General features: G+C 44.4%; 4 protein-coding genes across 4 annotated transcripts; 3 read left to right on the top strand and 1 right to left on the bottom strand.

The window, feature by feature from the left end:
• On the top strand, positions 1,208–3,459 carry LOC110433175 (putative polyol transporter 1). The gene is made up of 2 exons (XM_021454925.1): positions 1,208–1,536; positions 1,688–3,459. Exons 1-2 carry the CDS (start codon positions 1,401–1,403, stop codon positions 3,142–3,144), a joined length of 1,593 nt encoding a protein of 530 aa, XP_021310600.1. The 5' UTR covers positions 1,208–1,400; the 3' UTR covers positions 3,145–3,459.
• Positions 5,349–7,066, top strand: LOC8054250. The gene is made up of 2 exons (XM_002468291.2): positions 5,349–5,555; positions 5,694–7,066. The coding sequence occupies exon 2, from the start codon at positions 5,813–5,815 to the stop codon at positions 6,872–6,874; it is 1,062 nt and encodes a 353-aa protein (XP_002468336.1). The 5' UTR covers positions 5,349–5,555; positions 5,694–5,812; the 3' UTR covers positions 6,875–7,066.
• On the top strand, positions 13,268–15,961 carry LOC8081885 (vicilin-like seed storage protein At2g18540). Its single transcript, XM_002468290.2, is given in 6 exon segments — positions 13,268–13,669; positions 13,771–13,961; positions 14,043–14,123; positions 14,228–14,584; positions 14,669–15,571; positions 15,574–15,961. Coding segments are annotated over 6 exon segments (2,007 nt in total). The 5' UTR covers positions 13,268–13,347; the 3' UTR covers positions 15,727–15,961.
• Positions 16,439–21,829, bottom strand: LOC8054249 (COP9 signalosome complex subunit 4). Its single transcript, XM_002465652.2, has 14 exons — positions 21,551–21,829; positions 21,308–21,459; positions 19,824–19,927; positions 19,672–19,732; positions 19,503–19,595; positions 19,309–19,409; positions 18,740–18,848; positions 18,049–18,093; positions 17,880–17,948; positions 17,706–17,797; positions 17,590–17,632; positions 17,114–17,173; positions 16,921–16,980; positions 16,439–16,758 (listed from the first exon to the last, which is right to left on the bottom strand). Exons 1-14 carry the CDS (start codon positions 21,684–21,686, stop codon positions 16,684–16,686), a joined length of 1,200 nt encoding a protein of 399 aa, XP_002465697.1. The 5' UTR covers positions 21,687–21,829; the 3' UTR covers positions 16,439–16,683.

Genomic DNA, 22,319 nt, shown 5'->3' with positions numbered 1-22,319 from the left:
TTTAAACTTCAAAGCTTGCTCTAGATATTTTTTTTCATAAAGAGTTTTAGTATGTATTGCACCACTCTACTTAATTGCTCATCTTCTTTGCCTCTATTGATTAGGATCGTTAACATGCCTAAGATAATGTTGAATAAAAGTGGAGATAATGGTTCTCTTTGATGAAGGTCTTTATTTGTTTGGAAAAAATGCCAATTTCATAGTTTACATTCATTGAGACACTGGCTTCGTAGTAGAAATTTCAACCCATTCAATCCACTTGGGTGAAAAAACTTTCATACATAGTATTTGTAGTAGAAATGGTCATCTAACCTTGTTATGGGCCTTTTAAAAACTATTTTAAAAATTATCCCATGCAGGACAACCCTTTAAGAATATCGCATCCTCTCATAAAAGCCGATTGACACCATATTGAAATGGCTAGTAGCCATTTTATTTAAAGATCATACCAATAACATTGAGTAGACAAATGAATCTACCCTACTCGAAACGATAGCACGTTGAGAGCAAGGGTTATCCAAGTTTAGGCACAACATACTAGATCATCATTGTGTAGATTTGTTGTCCTACGCCTAAACCGTCCAAGCCATGTTTTTTCTCCTATATAACACAAGCTTGTAGTTTGGAATATTTTTAACAGAGAAAATCTAATGTCCACACTGGTAATGTCCTTTTCGTATTTCTTTTGGGAAATATGAAAAATCGCCATGAGGATTTGTTTTTGAAAGTGTTTTTCCTACTTGTAAGCTAGATTCCAATTGATAGGTCATAAGTGCGCACTTTTCAAATTTTAATCCCAGTTGTTTACTCTTTTCTGCCACAGACGGGGATCAAACACTGCTGTCGTTTTACAGCCTTGACCGCTACAGTTCCGTACTCTTCTCAGTAACCTGCTAGCTGCCCCTTGCACAAACGATGGCAAGAAGAATAATCCAAGACCACAAGTCAGTACCACACTGCCTAAGTCTGGATCGGCACAACATTTTTTTCTACTCAAGGATGGCGATATATAGGCCTTGTTTATTTCACTTTCAAGATTTCATGTCACATCTAATCTTGCGACATATGTATGAAGGATTAAATATAAACGAAAATAAAAACTAATTACACAGTTTGCCTGTAAATCACGAGATGAATCTTTTGAATCTAGTTATAATTAGACAATATTTATCAAATAAAAACGAAAGTGCTACAATACCAAAATCCAAAATTTTTCCGAAACTAAACAAGGCCATAGTAGCTAAGATAGGCAAGGAGCGTAGCATTCTTTTAAACGAAGACCGCCATAAGTATTAAGTAGTGTGTGAGAAGAGACAGTGCCACCGGAGACACAGCAAGTGGTGCCGATCGAGAGCCACATCCCGCTCTCGACCCGTGCACGCGTCTCTTCCGCCTTCGCCATGTCCAAGCAGCACGACGCCGCCGCCGACGGCGGCATCCCTGCCGCCGAGGCGCCGGCAAAGCGTCCGCCTCTTAACAAGTACGCCCTCGCCTGCGCCGTCCTCGCCTCCATGAACTCCATCCTCCTCGGCTACGGTACGCGCACGCATATGACGCATACAATTCCATGCACCCCGTTGCCATATATATGCACCCGTACGTACGTGCACCTCATGCGCGTAGCCAATCTATTACGTATTTCTGATGATCAGGTTCTGATGATCCTACCTTTTCTGTATATATGCAGATGTGTCGGTGGTGAGCGGAGCGCAGCTATTCATGAAGCAGGACCTCAAGATCACGGACACGGAGATCGAGATCCTCGCCGGCATCATCAACATCTTCTCGCTCGTCGGCTCGCTCGCGGCGGGCCGGACGTCCGACTGGATCGGCCGGCGGTACACCATGGTGCTGGCGGCGGCCATCTTCTTCGCGGGCGCGCTCATCATGGGCCTCGCCCCGAGCTACGGGATCCTCATGCTGGGCCGCTTCGTGGCGGGCGTCGGCGTCGGGTACGCGCTCATGATCGCGCCCGTGTACACGGCCGAGGTGGCGCCCACGTCGGCGCGCGGCCTGCTCACGTCCTTCCCGGAGGTGTTCATCAACACGGGGGTGCTCCTCGGCTACGTCTCCAACTACGCCTTCCACGGCCTCCCCGTGCACCTCAGCTGGCGCGTCATGTTCCTCGTCGGCGCCGTCCCGCCGCTCTTCCTCGCCCTGGGTGTCCTCGCCATGCCGGAGTCGCCGCGGTGGCTCGTCATGCAGGGCCGCATCGGCGACGCGCGTCGTGTGCTGGCCAAGACCTCCGATTCCCCCGCCGAGGCCGAGGAGCGGCTCGCCGACATCAAGAAGGCCATCGGCATCCCGGACGGCGTCGGTGACAGCGACGACGACGACGAAGTGGTGGTCGTGGACCGCAGGAACAAGAAGGGCAGCCATGGCGAAGGGGTGTGGAGGGACCTCCTCATCCGCCCGACGCCGCCCGTCCGCCGCATACTGATCGCCTGCCTCGGCCTCCAGTTCTTCCAGCAGGCCTCCGGCATCGACTCCGTGGTGCTGTACAGCCCGCGGGTGTTCGAGAAGGCCGGGCTCACGTCGAACAGCAACTCCCTGGGCGCCACCATGGCGGTGGGCGCGTCCAAGACGCTCTTCATCCTGGTGGCCACGTTCTTCCTCGACCGCGTCGGGCGGAGGCCGCTGCTGCTCACGAGCGCGGGCGGGATGGTGGTGTCGCTGGTGACGCTGGCGTCGGCGCTGCACGCCATCGACCGGCTCCCCGAGGGCCACGCGACGCCGCTGGCGGGCGTGAGCATCGCGGCGGTGCTCACGTTCGTGGCGTCCTTCTCCGTCGGCATGGGCCCCATCGCGTGGGTGTACAGCTCGGAGATCTTCCCGCTGCGGCTCCGCGCGCAGGGCTGCGCGCTCGGCACGGCGATGAACCGGATCATGAGCGGCGCCATCACCATGTCCTTCATCTCGCTCTACAAGGCCATCACCTTGGCCGGGAGCTTCTACTTGTATGCAGGTATCGCTGCTGCCGGGTGGCTGTTCATGTTCTTCTTCCTGCCGGAGACGAGGGGCAGGAGCCTGGAGGACACCGAGAAGCTCTTCGGCGGTGGGGACGACGGCGAGGACAACAAGGAAGATGGACACGATGTGCACAAGAAGTCCACTGAGTTGAGTAGCAAGCAAACAGTGACCTGATCTGCACGTGCTAGTACGTACGCTAGTCAATAACACGAACGGATGTGGTCGGATTTTTCAATTCGCAGCGGAACGCGCGGCAAAGCTGCGCGAACTGAACCCGTGTTCAACATGACATGTCCTTTGTAGAAATCATGGTCACAGCTCAAGGGGAGTAGCGTAAATACTAGGCAAGGTTATGTTTCGCACTAGGGTGGGTCTCCTCCTCTTTGGCAAATGCTTTGTTTGTTGCTAAGTGTGGGTTGGCCCACTTGCAGTTTAGCGAATGATTTGTTGTCATGTGCTTTCGTAGTGGATTATTTGCCGTTACTGTGATGTGTTTCGTCTTAGGCCTTGTTTAGTTCCGAAAAGTGAAAAGTTTTCGGTGCTGTAGCACTTTCGTTTGTTTGTGATAAATATTATCCAATCATGGACTAACTAGGATCAAAAGATTCGTCTCGTGATTTACAACTAAACTGTGTAATTAGTTTTTGTTTTCGTCTATATTTAATCTCTCATGCATGTGCTACAAGATTTGATGTGATGGGAAATCTTGAAAACTTTTTGGTTTTCAGCGTGAACTAAACAAGGCCTTAGGCGGATACTTGGTCGTCGTTACTATGGTGGATACTTTGTGCTGGACTCCTTGATGAGTGCTATGCTGCTAAGGTTTTGCTCTGGTCTTCTGTTTTAGCGGGTACTTTGCCTTTTGCCATTGTTGTAAGCTCACCTCGTCCGCTTTCGGTTGTTATTTTGTCACTGTGGCTTCACTGGTTATCACTGTGTTGTTGTCTTTTGTGACAAGTTTCTATCACTTGGGGTTTTGAGGACGTGGGTTACCCGTGAACCAATCCATCGAGGTTGTTAGGGCTTGTTTACTTCTAATTTTTTTTACAAAATAGAAATAGTAGTACTTTCATTTGTATTTGACAAATATTGTTCAATTATAGACTAACTAGACTCAAAAGATTCGTCTCATCAATTCCGACCAAACTGTGAAATTAGTTTTTATTTTCATCTATATTTAATACTCTATGCATGCGTATAAAGATTCGATGTGACGAGAAATCTGAAAAAAATTTAAACTAAACAAGGCCTTAACATGCTGCCATGGAAGACCGTGGAAGGAGATGTGGCGGTGGCTGCTCGATGTGTGGCTGCATAACTAGTTAAGGTTTTTGCCAAGGTCCAACTATATGGATATGGATGTCTTTTTCTTCGAGATGTTGATGAATACTCCCTCTCTATTAAAATAAAAGTCATTCTCGCTTTCGAAAAATTATTTTTTCTTAACTTTGACCAACTATATATATATATAAATATTATTATTTATATTAGATAATCAATCATTAAATATACTATTATACTAAATTTATTTAAAGATATAAATATTAAATATTTTCGACACTTGTCGATGCTTTGCAAAGGTCGTCTCGATCGTTCGTTTAAAATTATTAGCCGAATTTGTCAACCATTCAATAATATTTTTTTATAATAAATCAACCAATAATACTTTCTGTCATAACTAGTGCTACTGCCATCGTCCAGGTCTCGTTAGTTCATAGGTAGAGTGAGAAGTTTTTGGCGAGAACTGCCGATCGTGGGGATCAAGACGGTGAAAATTACCATGCTTGACGGGCCTGCATCCGTACGTATGCCCGCAGCAGTGTCTAGGGTCTTGTTTAGATCCAATTTTTTTTTGATTTTGACAATGTAGTATTTTCGTTTTTATTTGACAAATATTATTCAATTATGGAGTAACTAGGTTTAAAAGATTCGTCTCGTGATTTACAGATAAACTGTACAATTAGTTATATTTTTTTATCTATATTTAATGTTACATGCATGTGTCATAAAATTCGATGTGATGAAAAATCTTATAAAGTTTTGGGTTTTTGGGTGTATCTAAGGCTGTCTCCAATAGCATATGCACTTGGAACCCAAACACAAAATAGGTTTCCAACACAATACCTATAGCCTCCAACAGAGTACCCATACAGAAAACCCATTTTGGGTATCAGAGGAGGCATAACTCAAATTTGGGTATCCTCTCTCCTCGAGACCCATTTGCAGAGAGTGTTGTCTTTTAGTCTTGTTGTTGGAGAAGACTAAAAATAGGTATGGAACCTTTTACCTGTAGCGCCACCAAAGGACAAATGTGTAATTTAGGTGACGATTGTTGGAGATAGTATAAAACAACTGGGTTAGCCAAGGGGCGGCGGAAGCCACATCTTCCTTTAGGGAGTACCCGCCTACGGCCTACACGAGCCGAGCGGGGAAGGCGATGGTGCGCTGGGAGAGAGGCGGGCGGCGGCGGCGGCGGCGGCGGCACGGGCGCACCGCGCCATCGGGCACGCAGGGATGGAGGGAAAGTTGACGACGCCGTGCGACTACTCTGTCCCAGGCCGCTAGAACGCTCGGATTCAGCGGAGGTACGTGACCCCAACTTGGACGGTTTAATTTCCGAATTCGATTACAATCTAGGTAGAGGGGAGGAGCCCTACCTGGCGCAAGCATTGCTGAGGCTCCATAAGTAAAGGCATCCTAAGTTGCTCTCGATGTATTGGCAGATTTGGCCCTGTCAGACATCCCGATTGCAACGAAAAATCAAATATTTCCCAGTAAGGAACGGAACGGACCTCTGAATCAGGATAACTCGGTGGAGGAGCACACAATTGTTGGAGGGGGGATGTCCAAGCGGCGGCAGGAGCAGGACCAGGGCCAGGGCCAGGGCCAGGGACAGGGGATTGGCAAGAGGTTGCAGAAGCAAAAACATCTCTATCTGGTGCTGGATGATTGGGCCAAGGGCTTCTCGATCCATAAGATCGACGTTGCCAACCCTCACCTCGGGGAACCCCCCGTCCTCCGGCTGGTGGCACCTGTGCCTTGTTGTCCCATGAGTTTTGCTGCCCTGGGAAGCAACATCTTCACTGTGAGCAACAGGCACCGTGGGACCCTCGTTTACGACACAGAGACGGCGGCGCTGGCCACCGGCCCTTGCCTCCCGGATCCGTTACTCGGCGGCATTAACAACTTTGTGTCCGCCGCTGATACGCTGTATGCATTCGCATACTTCTTTGCCAAAAGGCAGCACTCCTTTGAGGTGATGTCGACGGACAGTGCCAAGCAGGGTCTGTGTCCATCAACCCCAACTTTGGATTGGTCATGGCAAAGTGTGCCTTCCCCACCACCATTCAAGACGGATGAAGTGATTGTCTCCTACGCCCTTCACCCGGATGGACACACCATCTTCATGTCTGCCCACAGAACGCATATAGGTGATCGGACCTTCTCCTTTGACGCCAGGCACTGCGAGTGGAGGTACCATGGGGAATGGGTGTTGCCTTTCAGACATGAAGGCTTCTTTGACAGTGAACTGGATGCATGGGTTGGGCTTCACAAGGATGGTGGCATTTGCTCCTGCCAAGTCGTCTCTCACAGCAGCACAAGTGCCATGCAGCCGGACTGGAAGATGGTCAAGGACAAGCTGTGGTGCAAAGACAAGGTGGCTCGTGGCCCTACTCTGACGTACATGGGTGGTTCCAGATTTTGCATTGTGGAGTGTGTGGTGCGTGAGGGACTGGACTATGAGGACGCCTTTGGTGACTGTGATGGCTGCATGCTCCATATTACCATGTTCGGCCTCAAGCACAATCACAAGGGAGAGCTGCAAACCATTGGCCGCACCACCAACTCCTATCTAGTGTCAAAGCTTCTTTCATCGTTTTCTCCTGTAGCCTTCTGGATGTAGGAATGGACCTGCTGTTTGGTTTGGTTGTATGCAATGCATACTTGTGTGACCAATTACCATGGATGTAAGTTGTGCTTTATGGCAATAAAAAGTTTGGTTTGGTTGTATGCAATGCATACTTGTCTGTCCAATTACCCTGGATGTAAGTTATGTTTTATGACAATAAAAAGTGTCTAACTATAATTTGTGGAAGCTGTTGATCTATTTTTTTATGTGGCAGTTCACGGATACGCAGAGATGTCGAACTTTAAAGAACTAAAAACAGTTGCTGTGTCCTTCCCATACAATATATCACTATATCATAATCAACGTGGATGATGCAATTCTAATCTTTTCTCAATAAAAAATGAGATTTCTGTCACTGCACATAAGATATAATATTTTTACACTGACTTTGTAAAAACCAGAGGTTTCATAGGTCAGTCAAGCTTATTGCTCTGGTTATAGCACAAAGGACTGCACAATTTGAATAGAGGATCTGAACATAGTTCCTTCTTGATCCTGGAACTGCCTTCACTTAAAGAAAAACAATAGTAGTATCGTAAAAAAAGGAAAATAGAAACAATGGTAGTGTCAAGTTGTTCATATGCCATAGTAGGTTGTCAATTGAAATTGTGTACTACAGTATAGTGGACCAGACCATTAAGTATCCTGTGTAGTTGCAACCATGTTTGGTTCCCATATGAAAATGTCTAGTTTCTACCTGAATGAGTTAGACATTCACTTGGAAATAATGTCTCTGTGCTTCAATAATCAATATCCAAAGGATGCTTGGCATGTAGTCAGCTCTTACAGTTCAAGTTTTCAACACCCCTAGATATCCAGTTAAAGGCAGATTCATATATGTTATTATATGTCTGGTTCTTTAGTTATTTAAGTATTACATAGTGCCTGATTTTTATCGTAAATTCAAACCCCATGAGTTTGGATATAACATTTATATCATGTTAAGTGAGCTTGAGATGCGACATCAGTTCTTCCAAAAAAGTGGCATGATTTGTGTTTCATTCTGGTACTGTCATTTGTAGATAGGATCAGAAATATGTCCTAGCATGTTATGAACGTGGTGGGTATTTTGGGATAGATAACTAGGCCTTATGCTTTGCCAAGAGCTTGAGAGATTGAGGGGGACTAGAATTGTTTCTTCATAATTCATTGCTTGATTATATTAATAGAGTCTACAGATATTTATGTCCCTTGTACTTCACCTCTTTTGCTAAATAACCTATTTGGGACTAAATAAATTGCAAATACAAAGATAACTAAACTTATAAAGATAACTGGGCCGAACTATCAGCCCGTCGGCCCAGGCAGTCCGTTGCCTGCCCATGACATCTCCCCCGCCCTTGGAGACCCAGCTCGTCCTCGAGCTGGATAGTTGCCGCAGACCTATTAGACGTGATCGAGGGTTAAGCCTTTTACATCTCAGCTTACCTTTATTATTTAAAACAAAAATATGAAATAAAGGTGGACTACAACTATGTTGTCCGGGATCCCATGGAAAAGACCCAACAGTTAGCGTCGCGTGGGCTGAAAAGAGGAGGATGTAGCAGCCAACGAGTCCGTTGGGCGCCTGAACAGATGAGATGGCCACTGCAATTCGTGGCACAGGTTGAACCGCCGGTGGTGCTGGTCGCTGCGTTGCCATGGTTGTTGCCGGAAGACGCCAGACATGGAATGCCAATGACATAGCTGAGATAGCATTGATCACTTCAACCATTGAAATTTACATATATTCTTTGTCCACAACCATTGAAATTTGAAAGATTAAGCATTTTGATTCTTTTTTTGTTTAAAAAATATTTATGAGGACTTCCTGAGTTCTATGCTCATTAAGATGTTCTTTGTCAAGCATTTATCAGTAAGCACTTGGATTTCTTCTTTTTTTTTGCCACAAATTCTATATGGTTCTATGCACTGTGACGCACCAGATCTTCATCACATCATGGCTAGGTGAGTGTTTGCCTTACCTGAAAAAAAAAGCTTCTCGGCTAAATCACACCATGTTTACTTTATAGTTTATTAGGACAGGGAAAGCATCTGTTAGCTTTATGACATGGAGAAAATGTCAAACTATTTGTGAAGCAATCTTACTTTATACTTCCTAATATTCTTATAGCTGTGTTTATCTTTGTGCAGTATTTATATCAGATTATAACAGGGTATTTATTTAATTAAGTTTTTCCATGATTTAGTAGTTCTATTCCTATGCTTCAGTTTTCCAAAAGAATCACCGTGTCCTAGGTGGTTGATGTAAAGCCAGAACATCTCAGCAGCATCGACCATTTTTTCTCTGTGCCAGTCACTTTGCTCTGCTATTTTAGATGTAGAAATCTTGTTGTCACTGGGCCATCTTGTCATTCATTTAGTTTCCTTCTGGCACAAGATCACAGCTTCAGGTCTGTGACGAAAATTCACACTTTGTGTCCAATTTAAGTACATTTGAACATAAAAAAAAAATGGAATGGAATTTTTCTCTTAGATTTAAGCTCTTGGGTCCAACTCAAGTGCATTTGAAGATAAAATTACTGTTGTAGTTGGAAAAACTTTCAGATTTTGGAATTTTGCTATTAAGATGACAGCATAACACTTCATCCTATCTAGGTCTGACAAAACAGTGTCATTCTATGGATGCCTAGTCTCCATCAACTTATTGTACAGGATGATATTTTTCTTTCTTGTTTATAGGATAATATGTACTGAGCAGTACTGATTTATGGCCTGGATTTACTAGGTACTAATTCTCTAAATTATAAGTTTGTTCCATACTATTCGTCCCTAAATTTATAGTCATTGTTTGTTTGTTTAACTACTGTGATGAGCCAAAATTGATATGCCTATGACACGCTATGGCTTGTTAGCATGTACAACTTTGGTCACACCCAATTACCACAGTTGGAATTTCATTAAGGACTGTAATGGTAATGTTCTGCCATGCTTCACTTGCCGCAGTTGTCCTTCTCCAACCAGTCTTAGTTGAAGTGGTGATGGTTGACACTGGACTTATGTCAAGCAAGCTTTTGGTTGTAACTGAGGAAGGTATCATCAAATTTATTATGTTTGAAAGATATAGGTTTAGGTGTAACAATATGCAATTTGTTTATTATTGTTCTTGGTTGCTCACTGCATCAACTAATTTGGAGGCAATTAAGTCCTGAATAAATATATTTTGACTAATGGACAAAGTATTATTTTAGAAATGAATGCATGAAAGAACAGAATTTATTTTCCTTTCTTGATAAGTAAATTAGATTGTGATTATGAGAAATGTTCTGAATGCGCACTGAGTAATGTCACTAATGCCATCAAACATGCTTTACAAATTTCTTATAATTTTCAGTTTTGTGCTTTGGTATCTAGTTTTGGTCGTATTAATGCATTAAAGATGACAAATTTATCGAAGCTGTTGCAGTTGCTAAGATGTAGGTTACTAAAGAATGCTGATGTCCAATCAATTCAGGAAGATAAGGTCATGATGATTTTGACAAAATATATACATGAAGAGTAAGATGATCAGAAGAAGTGGAAGACCCTGCTCAAATGTGGGTACCATTGAATAATAATCATATTTGATACCATGTGAATGTTGTGCATGCATGCCTGTTGACCTGTTGTGACAGCCAGGTTGATGCTTGATGTCCTGAACCCATGCGCAGATCAATCACCTGTGAAGCCGCGGTGCCGACATTGGCGCACGAGGCTATTGATGGCTGGACCTACATCGAACCTGAGCCGAGGGTACTCTCTCTCTAATCAGGATATTTGCCAAATAAGTGCATTCTGGACTTTTATGTCAAGTGCATCTGGTGTTTCCACACCAGTTCCAGAACTTCTCATGGTCTGCGTTTTTAGAATAACTTCTGTGCTTCTGGAATAGGTAAGTTCATATATGCAGACTTGCTAGCAATTATTGCATTTTTAAATTTGTATCGGTGGCATTAAGAAATCATGGAACCAGCTTAGGCTATTTCAGTTTTTATGACATTCAAATATGTAAGATCACTGGGGAAATATTAAATCATTAAGGATGGGTGTTATTTAGAATATTGTTTTGTAGAAGGTTAATTGTGCAGATTTTTGTCTGAGTTTCAAACATGTTTTTAAGAGCATCCGTGAATCAATTCTTGAGGTCATAATAACCACACCACAAAAATTAATATTGTTTGGAAGTTTTTGTTCACCTTTCTTCAAAGAAAATGCTTTCAAGAAAAAAGGAAGCACCGGCATGCTTATCTCTTGGTTAAGATTGATATTATCTATATATTGGAAGTTGCTCAAAATGTAGGGTGCTAACTTTATGCCATCATGTAAGCTCATGACTATAAGGGATATCACTGTCAGTGTTACCTCTTGGTATTAACATGTTTATTTAGTTTATTGCGTCATTGCGTGTTGTTATGTCCATTGCAGCAAGGAGTAATTGCATGTCATTACTCCAGATCACGAGTGGAGTAGCTGTGTTCAAGTGCAAGATGGCTCAGTTGTGCCGTTGGATAATAATTGAAGGAAGCTCTTTTTGGCAAGCGGGATTTTTGCGGAAGAAAATAAAGTGAATCCTCTTCTTTTTTAAAAAATATATATATATATATTATGATCTAGCAGAATTTTTGTTAGAGAATTTGCTGTCCACCTGCTTTTCCTGGATTCTGATGATTATGCAGCAGTATATGACGAATTGTTATACAATGGCCTTGTAGACTGTAAGATGGTAGTGATCCTAATGGAGTGAAGTTTGATCAGAGCTTAATTAATTTTTTAACATGTACTCGGTACTCCCTCTGGAAAAACATGTATAAGATTATCCTTATAATCTGTGGTCAAGATTGTTGTCTTAGGGAGCCTCCTGAAGGTACAATCTTGTATATTTCCTCTTCACATTACACCAAGGACAAAAATGGATCATACTAGTCAGTCCCCTAGCATGTTACGCAGGCGTGAGGCAGCGTAATATATCATTACATGCCACAGTTGTCGATTGGGACACAAAATTATAAAAGCTAAGTTACATGTCTGTCGTAATCATACACAGCAATTCACAGAATCCACTGTTTGCCGACTTACAGAGACCAATTCACACCCCAAGTATCATATAATCCCAGGAAGAACAAGTATCTGTGCAGATGTACAATGGAGGCCATCAGAATGTATCATATACACAGCAATTCACAGAATCCACTGTTTGCTGACTTACAGAGACCAATTCACGCCCCAAGTATCATATAATCCCAGGAAGAAGACCAAGTATCTATGCAGATGTACAATGGAGGCCATCAGAAAGTATCATATAATCCGAGGAAGAAGACCAAGTATCTATGCAGATGTTTGGAGAAGACGACGACCAAAGACCACTGTGATAACAGAACTCAGTCCATGTTCTGTTATCTAGTTGGGGTAGGTAACCTGCATCATATAATGCCTGTTGGACATCTGATAGAAGCCTTGGGAACTCATCTAACAGAACCGCCAAAAGGAAATGTTTAGAGCGTCGGGCTGGGTGCTCCCAGCAATTTCTTAGTTGGTGCATCAATCCAAAAGCACCGCTTTTGTGATGAGGTCTAATCTTGTTATCAGCAGGTCTTGTTATCAGCATTTCGATCTTGATATTGACGATTATTTTCCAAAACACATCAGTTGAACATCCTTGACTCCCAGCCCTCATAGGTATAGAGTGTTTCCAACAGAGTCTCAAACTTCTCCTCTTCAATCGCTGATGGAGTGATGATGATCATTCTTTTTGTCTATTTTGTAGACTTCGGGTTTTATAAACTTAGGCCTTGTTTAGTTCCGAAAAAAAATAGATTTCGGCACTGTAGCATTTTCGTTCCAATCATGGACTAACTAGGCTTAAAAGATTCATCTCGTGATTTACAAGCAAACTGTACAATTAGTTTTTATTTTTGTCTATATGTAATGTTTCATACATGTGCTCCAAGATTTGATGTGACGGGGAATCTTGAAAAGTTTTTAGTTTTCAGAGTGAACTAAACGAGGCCATGGAATTAGCTGGAAATTGGAAAATTCGGTGAAACTGGCCCAAAGCTTGCGTGAATCTCGCTTGCAGTACACGTCACTGAATGACTGAAAACGTGAATAAATCTCTAGGCCATGTATCCACAGAACGCATCACAGCACCGTACTCTGTAGTTGTATTTCACCGCGCAGGCATGCCAAGGACATATCCGAACGCAGCGCGGAGTCCACCTCACCGCGCAGAGCGGGCCAAGTGGCTGATGGCGAGGCACACCTCACCGCGCCACGACACCGGCGACCACCACCCTCCGTCGCCACGGCGCCACGTCTCGCCCATGCACGGTCACAGCGGCAGCGTCCCCCCCACGTCGCACGCACGCAGCGCCCCCCGAGTGCGCAAGCCCAGCTGCTTATCAAGCGGCCCAAAGCGAGCTCCAACACACTGCAGATCGCAGGTGCGGCGACGGGGAAAAACAGAACAGAGATTCTAGCTGTCTTGGGTCATGGCGGTGGCGACGACGACTGCTCGGTCGTGGCTCCTGCTGCTGCTGCTGCTCCTGGCCGTCATCGTCTCGGCGGCCGCGGCGGCGTCCGGGAAGAAGCAGCACGAGAGATGGAGGGTGAGCGGCGGCGCGGTGGGCGGGCAGGTGGTGGAGAAGGAGAGGCGGCGTGCGGTGGCGGACAGCGAGGCCGGCTCGGTCACGGCCGTGGACGTCGCCGACGCGGCGGGCACGGCGTACCGGCTGCACTTCATCACCATGGACCCTGGAGCGCTGTTCCTGCCCGTGCAGCTGCATGCCGACATGGTGTTCTACGTTCACAGCGGTAGGTCACTGACATAGTGACATGCTTGCTGTGTTACGCACTTTTACTAATAAGCACCAGTTACATGTCCTTGGTAGAATAACCTTCTGGTCACCAAACAGGTCGGGGTAAGGTGACTTTCATAGAAGAAGAGAGCAGCGAACAGAGTTCCATGGAGGTGCAGCGAGGAGACGTCTACAACTTCGAGCAGGGCAGCATCTTGTACATCCAGAGCTACCCCAACGCCAGGAGACAGCGTCTTCGCATCTATGCCATCTTCACCAGCGAAGGCATCAACGCCGATGATCCCTCGGTAATAATGAACCTCCGATCCTTCCTCTGCATTCCATGGTTGACCCCATCTGATTGTTGTTGTGACGTTGTGTCAAAGCAGAAGCCCAAGGTGGAAGCTTATTCCAGCGTCAGTAAGCTGGTCAAAGGGTTCGAGACAGATGTTCTTCGCCAAGGATTTGGGGTAAGTGAAAACTGGTACTATTGCATAGTGCACCGTAAGCCTGTACATGGTACATACACATACGCCTGGTGATCAGCAAGTTAATGGATCCCATCTTTCACAAGGTCAAAGCAGAGGTGGTAGAAGCGATCAAATCTGCCAAGACCCCTCCACAGATTATACCCTACAACCCAGAGGACAAGGGGGACGAGAAAGAGAAACCCAACTGGACTGAGGACATCGTTGACGCGCTCTTAGGAGTGCGCGATCCGGAGGAGTTCCTGAACAAGAAGAAGAAGGAGGACAAGGGGAAGCACAAGAGCAAGGACAAGGACAAGAAATCCAAGAGCAAGGCGTTCAACTTCTACTCCGGCAAGCCCGACGTCGAGAACTGCTACGGGTGGAGCCGGACGATGACCAACAAGGACCTCGACGCCCTGCACGGGTCCAACATTGGCATGTTCATGGTGAACCTGACCACGGTATGTAATCCATCACGCGATTGATAATCTCAGCTCGCCGCGTTAATCTATCAACGACGATCCACCGGTTTGTTTAATTTGCAGGGTTCGATGATGGGGCCGCACTGGAACCCCAAGGCGACGGAGATCGCGATCGTGACGGACGGCTCAGGGATCGTGCAGACGGTGTGCCCGAGCAGCACCAACCCGTCGGGCGAGAGCAGGAGAGGCCACCACCACCACGGCCACAGGCGGCGCGGCGGGCCGGGAGGCCGCGGCGACGAAGGCGAAGGCGAAGGCGAAGGCGGCGGCGCGAGGTGGCGGTGCAGGAACTCGGTGTTCCGCGTGAAGGAAGGCGACGTGTTCGTGGTGCCGCGGTTCCACCCGATGGCGCAGATGTCGTTCAACAACGACTCGTTCGTGTTCGTCGGGTTCAGCACCCACATGGGGCAGAACCACCCGCAGTTCCTGGCCGGGAAGGGCTCCGTGCTGCAGGCCATTGGAAAGAAGGTGCTGGCGCTGGCGCTGGGGCAGCCGAACTCGACCGCCGTGGAGAAGATGCTGTCCGCGCAGCGCGACTCGACGATACTGTCGTGCATTTCGTGCGCTGAGGAGATGGAGGAGAAGGCGGCGAAGGAGGAGAAGAAGCGACGGGAGGAGGAGGAAGAGAGGAGAGAACGGGAGGAAGAAGAGAAGAGGGAACGGGAGGAAAAGGAGAGGAAGGAACGGGAGGAAGAAGAGAGGAGAGAGCAGGAGAAGGAGAGGAAGAAACGGGAGGAAAAGGAGAGGAAGGAACGAGAGGAAGAGGAGAGGAAGGAACGGGAGGAAGAGGAGAGGAAGAAACGGGAGGAGGAGGAAGAAGAGAGGAGGGAAGAGGAAGAGGAGCGGGCCAGGAAGGAGGAGGAGAAGCAGCGGAGGAGAGAGGAAGAAGAGAGGGCAAGGAGGGAGCAAGAGGAGGAAGAGCGTGCACGGAGACGCGAGGAGGAGGAAGAAAGAGAAAGGGAGGAGGAAGACGGCGGAGGGAGGAGGAGGAAGAAGGTGGAGGCGGACGTGGAGATGAGCCAGAGAGGGAAGATGAGGAAGAGGGAGGTGACGAGCCGCCGTATAGCTTGTCCAACAAACTGAACAAACGCTACCGTGCTGGTATGTTCAGGAGTGGCTGAGCGAGCAGCCGGGAAGGCTCGAGCCTCTGCTCGTTCGTACAAATAAACAGGGGGCCACTTGCCAGATCACTTGCCAGGTCACCACCACTCGTACAGAGGACCACCTGCTAGTCGGCTATGTAGGTCGTGATGTGTTTGTTGTGTCGTTCGCTAAACCGTGCTGTACGCTGAGTTTAGATCCCGCTTGTATGAAATGTACCATAAATAAGCAGATAAGTTCAGTGTTCATGAGTGCTGCTACTTGCTACGTTGCCAGAATAGCATGCTGTTCGAGTGCTCGTGCATCCTACATTCCATCCCATGCCGCTTCACTGAATCATAGGGGTGCTCTTGATGCGAATCATGCTAGAATAGCATGCTGCTCCAGTGCTCGTGCATCCTCCTTCCCACGCCGCTTCACTGAATTATACGAGTGCTCTTGATGCAAATCATAAGCCCATGATGCCATAGTCGTACAAGACATCCAGAAAGACTTTAAATCAATCCAACAGGTTGCTAGCCTGTGTAACGAAGTAAAGATACTATGCTAGCCGAGTGTTCGTGCATCCTTCTAGCTTCATCCAGGTTCTTCCCTTTATACTTTAACATTGACTCTTCATGCAGGCTCACTTTATACTTTAACATTGCTATAACTTCATATCGCTATAGCTGTCGTAATAACTCCATATCGCTTTTGATGTCCTAGTGGTTCCCAATAAGACTAGGCATCCGATTTCAGATAATGGTTAAAGTTTCCATAATTGTTTGTCCAGAGACGCAGTATTCACAAATTTAACCCGATGACAACCTGGTGAGTGTTACTTACGCAAGCATCCTCCCCCAATTTTGCATTAGACGTTTGTATTATAACAGGTTCCAAAATCACAAGATACGCATTTGCAGCAGCAAACTATACAAAATGTTGATTCTGGATTCTGGAGGCATGAAACAGTTCTACCAACAGGACGAGAGATTTATTCACACCGGAATAGCTATTCCCTTGCTTGACATGCTGTCAAGGATGTCGTTCAGGGCTTGACATAGTCCAGCAATCTGCAAGTATAAAGCAAGTACCACCGATCAACGATCAGGCCGGTTATTCTCCGTCAAAATATAAAAATTGGCATGGGTGTCAAATCGCAGGATGTTGCAGATGTGTCTGCATGCATTCCCATTCCAATTTCCATTACATGAACCGCTTATTGTGGTACTAACCTGTTGATCCCATTGCTGTAGCTCTTCCGTGTCATCATCAAAATGTATCACAGCCTCAACCTGTGAACCAACAGAAAATATTTGGGTGAACATGGTTCAAATCACTATAACATACAAGGGCGAATCTATCGCGGAATTTTTTAGGCTTCAACATCAGATAGGTTATTTCAAGAAAAAAAACTTGTTTAAGCACCTGATCAATGGAACCCCGCATCCTATCCTCATAAATCATCCGGGATGCTATCTTCTCAGCCTGTCAATATCCAAATGTTGGAAACTACAATCAAATTTGGAAAATAGCAAAACATATACTGGAACCAGAATTCTATCTGTAGTCTGGTACTCATGACATAAAGGATTCATCTACAACGCAGCTTTTAGGTGCTGCACATATAACGTTTAAATAAAATATGAGAACGTATAACCAATGTAAGCAAGCAAGCACGTAAATATAAATCAGATACAAAAAGTATTTAAGTATAAGCTAGGCCAAACAAAACTTTCCAGCTCATGGGAAAACAAAACTACATATGGTGCATAATTACTAGGTCTTCACGGAAGTTTTCCTCGGACATCAAAACAAAGCTAAAACACTCCAGATTGACTGAACTCTGAAGGGTTCAGAAGATGTGAAGATAAAGTGATAAATATCTCTGCAAAGGGGCTTACCTTCCTTGGATCAATCCCCAGTAATGTCCCAAGCTCATCAAAGCTGCACAAATAGGATGATCGATTAGCATGATTAGATCCTAATGAATTTAGTAAACATGGGCAAGTCAGTTCACCTGATATTTGTGTACAGTTTACTGGCACTAAGGAGATTATGCTCGATCATTGCTCGGTCAAGCACAGTCGACCTATCTGGTAATAAAGCTTTCTGTAGATTGATGCAAAACGAACTGTTAAGACATAATAGATAACAAATTGTTTTAAAATTGAGCATATGGAGGTCAACTAACTTGATGCGGCCTCAGCTCCTCTGCAAAAGCATCAATTTCTGGTTTCCTCAAAATCCTTTCAAGATAAACCTGAAAGATTTGGGCAGCATAAACAGACTTATAATTATCAGTACAAAAAAATTAGATCCGAGGATATAATGCCTGGAGACTAATTACTGATAACACAAACCTTCTGCAGTATTGGGTATATCTTCAACTTCGAGCATCTTTCATCCTGAAATGGGCATAATGCAATAAGAAGCAAAATAAATGCAGAGTGTGTAAATAAAGAATAAGAGACAAACATGATGCATTTATTATGACCCTAAACATCTAGATTACAAGACCTGAACATGCATATATACACACTGCTTTGGCACTGGAAAAGATCTGAAACCACCCAGCTCAAGCCAGAAGCTAGAATTTTTGTCAACCCATATTTATCAGAAAAGACATAAGCACCCAGATTAATTGGTTTTTGTTGCGCCATCTTGACAGAGAACAAGTGAGATAAATATTACAGTATACAGCTCGACTAAACTATAATAAGCTAAACATGCAACATATGTTTATATAACTGACATGAGCTAATACAAAGCATTACTCCCTCCGTCCCAGTTTATAAGGTGTAACCACCTCCGGTTCAAAGACCAAGGAACACATTTAATCTCTCAACACTAGTACTATTGCATCGATGGATGTCCCTCTAGAGAGAGCACACGCCTTATATTATGGGACATGAACAAAAGTGGTTACGCCTTATATATAGGGACGGAGGGAGTAACACGCAATACATCTAGAGAGTTGAATAAAAACAGCTGAGGGTAGGTACTACCAGCACGAAATCCAAGTACATTGAGATGAGACAACAAAAATGATACCTTGTACAGAGTAGCAAGAACACGGGAGCGTTGTGGACCAGCACCAGCCAATATTGTGCACGTCACAGCGGCACTAAGAGCTTGCTCCAGTGCATTTTCATCAATCTCTCTGGCATCATATGGAATTTAGGTTCCATCAGAACAACCATTGCAGTTTAGAAGAAAACAGGGAAACCACATGTCTCATCTTATAACTTTCAAAATTAATCACACACAACCAATGTACAAAACTTAAAAGGTTACTTATATATGAAATAATAAATACATAAAGCAAATGAAATAATAAGAAATAACAATAAACAGCATAGTAATAGAGATCAAGCACCAGCAAGACAAAAGGATAACCATGCAGAATAACCTTTTAAAGCTGTGAAATCAATCACACAATCAATGTCCAAAACAGCAAAATCTTGCTTACGTATCACATAGTAAATACATAAAATGAGTGAAATAATAAGAAATATGAATGAAGGGATAGTAATAGAAACTAGGCACTAGCAAAACAATGCATAACCATGAAGAACAACTTTTTTAAGCCTCCGATGAAAAAACATATTGCAAATCCTTACTCGTCTCCAATCTTGCGTTGTTCAATTTGAGAGATATCATAATATCGAAGTGCAGCTTCCAGGAATCTTCTTTTCAGATCCAAAATCCTTGCATAACAGACCTTGAAAAGGAAAAAATATATAACACAGAATAAAGGTTTTGCTAAAATGTAAAAAAAAAAATGTTCTACTTACGTGTTCCCAAAATAACAAACCTTGTACTGTAAGTTTAGAACTTCCTGGTGGCTGTTGGTTACCAAAAATGAAGCCTTGTTGATAAAAGCCTCGGCATTTACTGCATCGTCATCCTAAAAGGTGAAGAACTAAATGAGTTGAGCCAATACTGTGCATGCATTGATGACAGACAAGAAAACGAGCACTAACCTCTAAATAGAGTCGTGCAATCTGGACACACTTGGATAATTTGTTGGTGTCATCAAGCATCCTGAGTGAAAGGAATAGGCCAGAACTTCCATGTCAATATGTAAAACTCCATTGATATTACATGAAACGAGTCAAGACAAGTCAGTTTCTACCTGATTCCTGAGTCCAAGTCAATCCCACTAAGCATTTGTGCTGCTTTTGACCATTGTTGTTCAGACTCATATAGCTCTGCAAGCTTCTCTCTAATCACTACCACCTGTGGAGACATAATTAGACAATTTAGATATAGCGATTGTTGCAACAGTTCTTTACAAATTACCAACTAAGGTCACAGATAGCGTGAACCACACAAATGATTTAAGATCCAAACTCATACAAACATGCATTGTAAGTGTTTGTAGACAGCCGAAAATGGTAACAGCATTCTGGAGAAATTTTATTCTGCGCATGTGAACAGAATCTATCATAACTTAACCTTTTCCCCTCCTGATTTTAAATTGAACAGATCTGATATTACAAGTTCAAAGCTTAGTTTCTTAAAAAGAGCACACATTCCTTTAACTTCCATCATTGTTATCACAGTATGTCTGGACTCTGGACATGTCAAGCAAACAGCACACCACAAAAAGAAAATGTCTTCAGTGCAATATATAGAAGATGGACAGAATAAGGTGTCATTGGTGTATATACCATCTTTCCTTTCTTTGCTTTTAGCCTTTATGGTTAAGCAGGAAAAACAAAATTGCAACAAATGATCCAAAGGAATGGGTGCAGCACTCCAACTGCTCCTTATAACAGATGATTTAGCAGCTTGACACAGATAAGGCCATAGCATAACATATGCTAGATTATGACTCGAAAAAGAAGACAAATTAACCATAATGTAACAAGAAGACAATTTAAAACGTCATACAAGCAATCTATTGATGCATATATTTATGTACTGAATGCACGTGAACATGTATCATTTGGCAGCATGAATCACCAGTATGGCTTTACCTATCCATTAAATACATGATTACAAACAGAACATGAGAATAAGCTCCAATAGAAATGGAAACAGGGCCACACAACATAAAAGAACGCTCCAACTATCCCAATCAAATACATTGCCAAACTTTACTACTATACATATACATATTCCTAGAAATTAACAGCTTACTAGATCAATCAATATGTAGTACATACAGATTCAAAGAGGATATACTCCGTCAGGAGAAACATGAGACCTTAACAACATGATGACCTATCCATTACCATCGACCAAACAATACAAATCATCAGGCAGACTAATAGATATTAGAGCAGCAGCCAGGACCTTAAATTTTGGTTTCTCTCCATGTTTGATAGTCTAAACTACGAAGTTGCCACAGAAATAAGAGTTGGTAGCATTCAAGCGGTGAGCTTGAATTGTTGCATCATTCATTTACTAACATTAACAAAAAATTCAAAACATCACAGGCCACAAATAATATCACAAACAACTAGTCCCATTAAGGCACCCAAGCGAATGGGAAGAATAAAACAAACTGGCATTCACACCCAACAAGGCAACTAATTGCAGTACAACATTTAGAAGCTAATATAGTGGTATGCTGGAGTTTAAAATTCGCAGGAGCAAACCAAGGTGGCGAACCTGCTCCTCGAAGGAGACCACACGTGGCTGGATCTGCGTGAGCGCGTAGTGGGCGACCTCCTTCTGCGCGTCGGACTCCAGCTTCCCCAGGTCCTGCGCGAACGTCTGCAGCAACTGCCGCGACACCACGAGCGGAACTTCGTCCGACACCACTGCAATCGCATCGATACCAACAATTAAACACAGAACAAGAGCAAAATCGCCAACAATCTGGCGCTAGGGTTCTAGATTAAAGCGCATTACTGTGGTCGAGGAATCGCTTGGCCTGGGAGATGTCAGGTGGGGAAGACGAGAGGACGGAGGCGAGGATGTGGCGGTACTGCTCGATCTTCTGGCGCTGGTCGGCGATCGCCGCGGCGCTCGCGAGGGAGCTGTCCATGGCGTCTGCCGGCGCCGCTGGGACGGGTAGCCTGAGGGAGGGGTTGGAGGTGCCGGAGATGGAGATTGGGAACTAGGGTTTTGGCGTTCGACGATAACAGTAGAAATCGTGAGATGTTCTGCGTTTGCACAAGAAAACTGCAGAGGGTGCTTGGAATCATTGTACGGACTTCGTTTTATCCTGGGCCAAGATTTCGGCTACGCCGTAGGGCCTAATATGCATTTACGTTGGGCTTTGGGCTTACTAGTCCCCTTTCAGAGTGGGCTACATCTAAGTCCACTCGGGCCTTCCGTCAAGAAAAAAATAGCCCACTCGATGGGCCGGGTTGAATTGAATTATTAATCCTGCCAAAAACAAGACTTCTCGGTTTTAGCCGGTTCGTTTGAGATTATCTGTTAGAATATTTTTCTGTAATAACAAATAAGCGAATAATATTTTTAGCCAAGCGAACAAGTCGAGAAGGAAGTGGCTAGATTTGATGTTGGTAGAATTATTCACCCGATTTTAAGTCAACCATTTTAATAGTATATCATTTTTTATTGGTAGTAAGCAATATAGTACGTGTATATGTAGGTGAACGTCTGCATCTAGGCATTGTTTAGTTTCAAAATTTTTGGCAAAATGAGCACCGTA

The sequence above is a fragment of the Sorghum bicolor genome, chromosome 1 (genome assembly GCF_000003195.3).
Source record: "Sorghum bicolor cultivar BTx623 chromosome 1, Sorghum_bicolor_NCBIv3, whole genome shotgun sequence".
NCBI lineage: Eukaryota > Viridiplantae > Streptophyta > Magnoliopsida > Poales > Poaceae > Sorghum > Sorghum bicolor.
The sequence above is the reverse complement of the archived record's forward strand: the minus strand, read 5'-3'. Positions and strand labels throughout refer to the sequence as shown.

Coding starts and splice junctions, on each gene's coding strand:
- LOC8054249 (XM_002465652.2), bottom strand. CDS start 21,686: ATGGACAGCTCCCTCGCGAGCGCCGCGGCGATCGCCGACCAGCGCCAG. Junction 21,460..21,550: donor CAAGCGATTCCTCGACCACA/GTAATGCGCTTT, acceptor ATGCGATTGCAG/TGGTGTCGGACGAAGTTCCG. Junction 17,798..17,879: donor AGGAGCTGAGGCCGCATCAA/GTTAGTTGACCT, acceptor ATCAATCTACAG/AAAGCTTTATTACCAGATAG.
- LOC110433175 (XM_021454925.1), top strand. CDS start 1,401: ATGTCCAAGCAGCACGACGCCGCCGCCGACGGCGGCATCCCTGCCGCC. Junction 1,537..1,687: donor CTCCATCCTCCTCGGCTACG/GTACGCGCACGC, acceptor GTATATATGCAG/ATGTGTCGGTGGTGAGCGGA.
- LOC8054250 (XM_002468291.2), top strand. CDS start 5,813: ATGTCCAAGCGGCGGCAGGAGCAGGACCAGGGCCAGGGCCAGGGCCAG.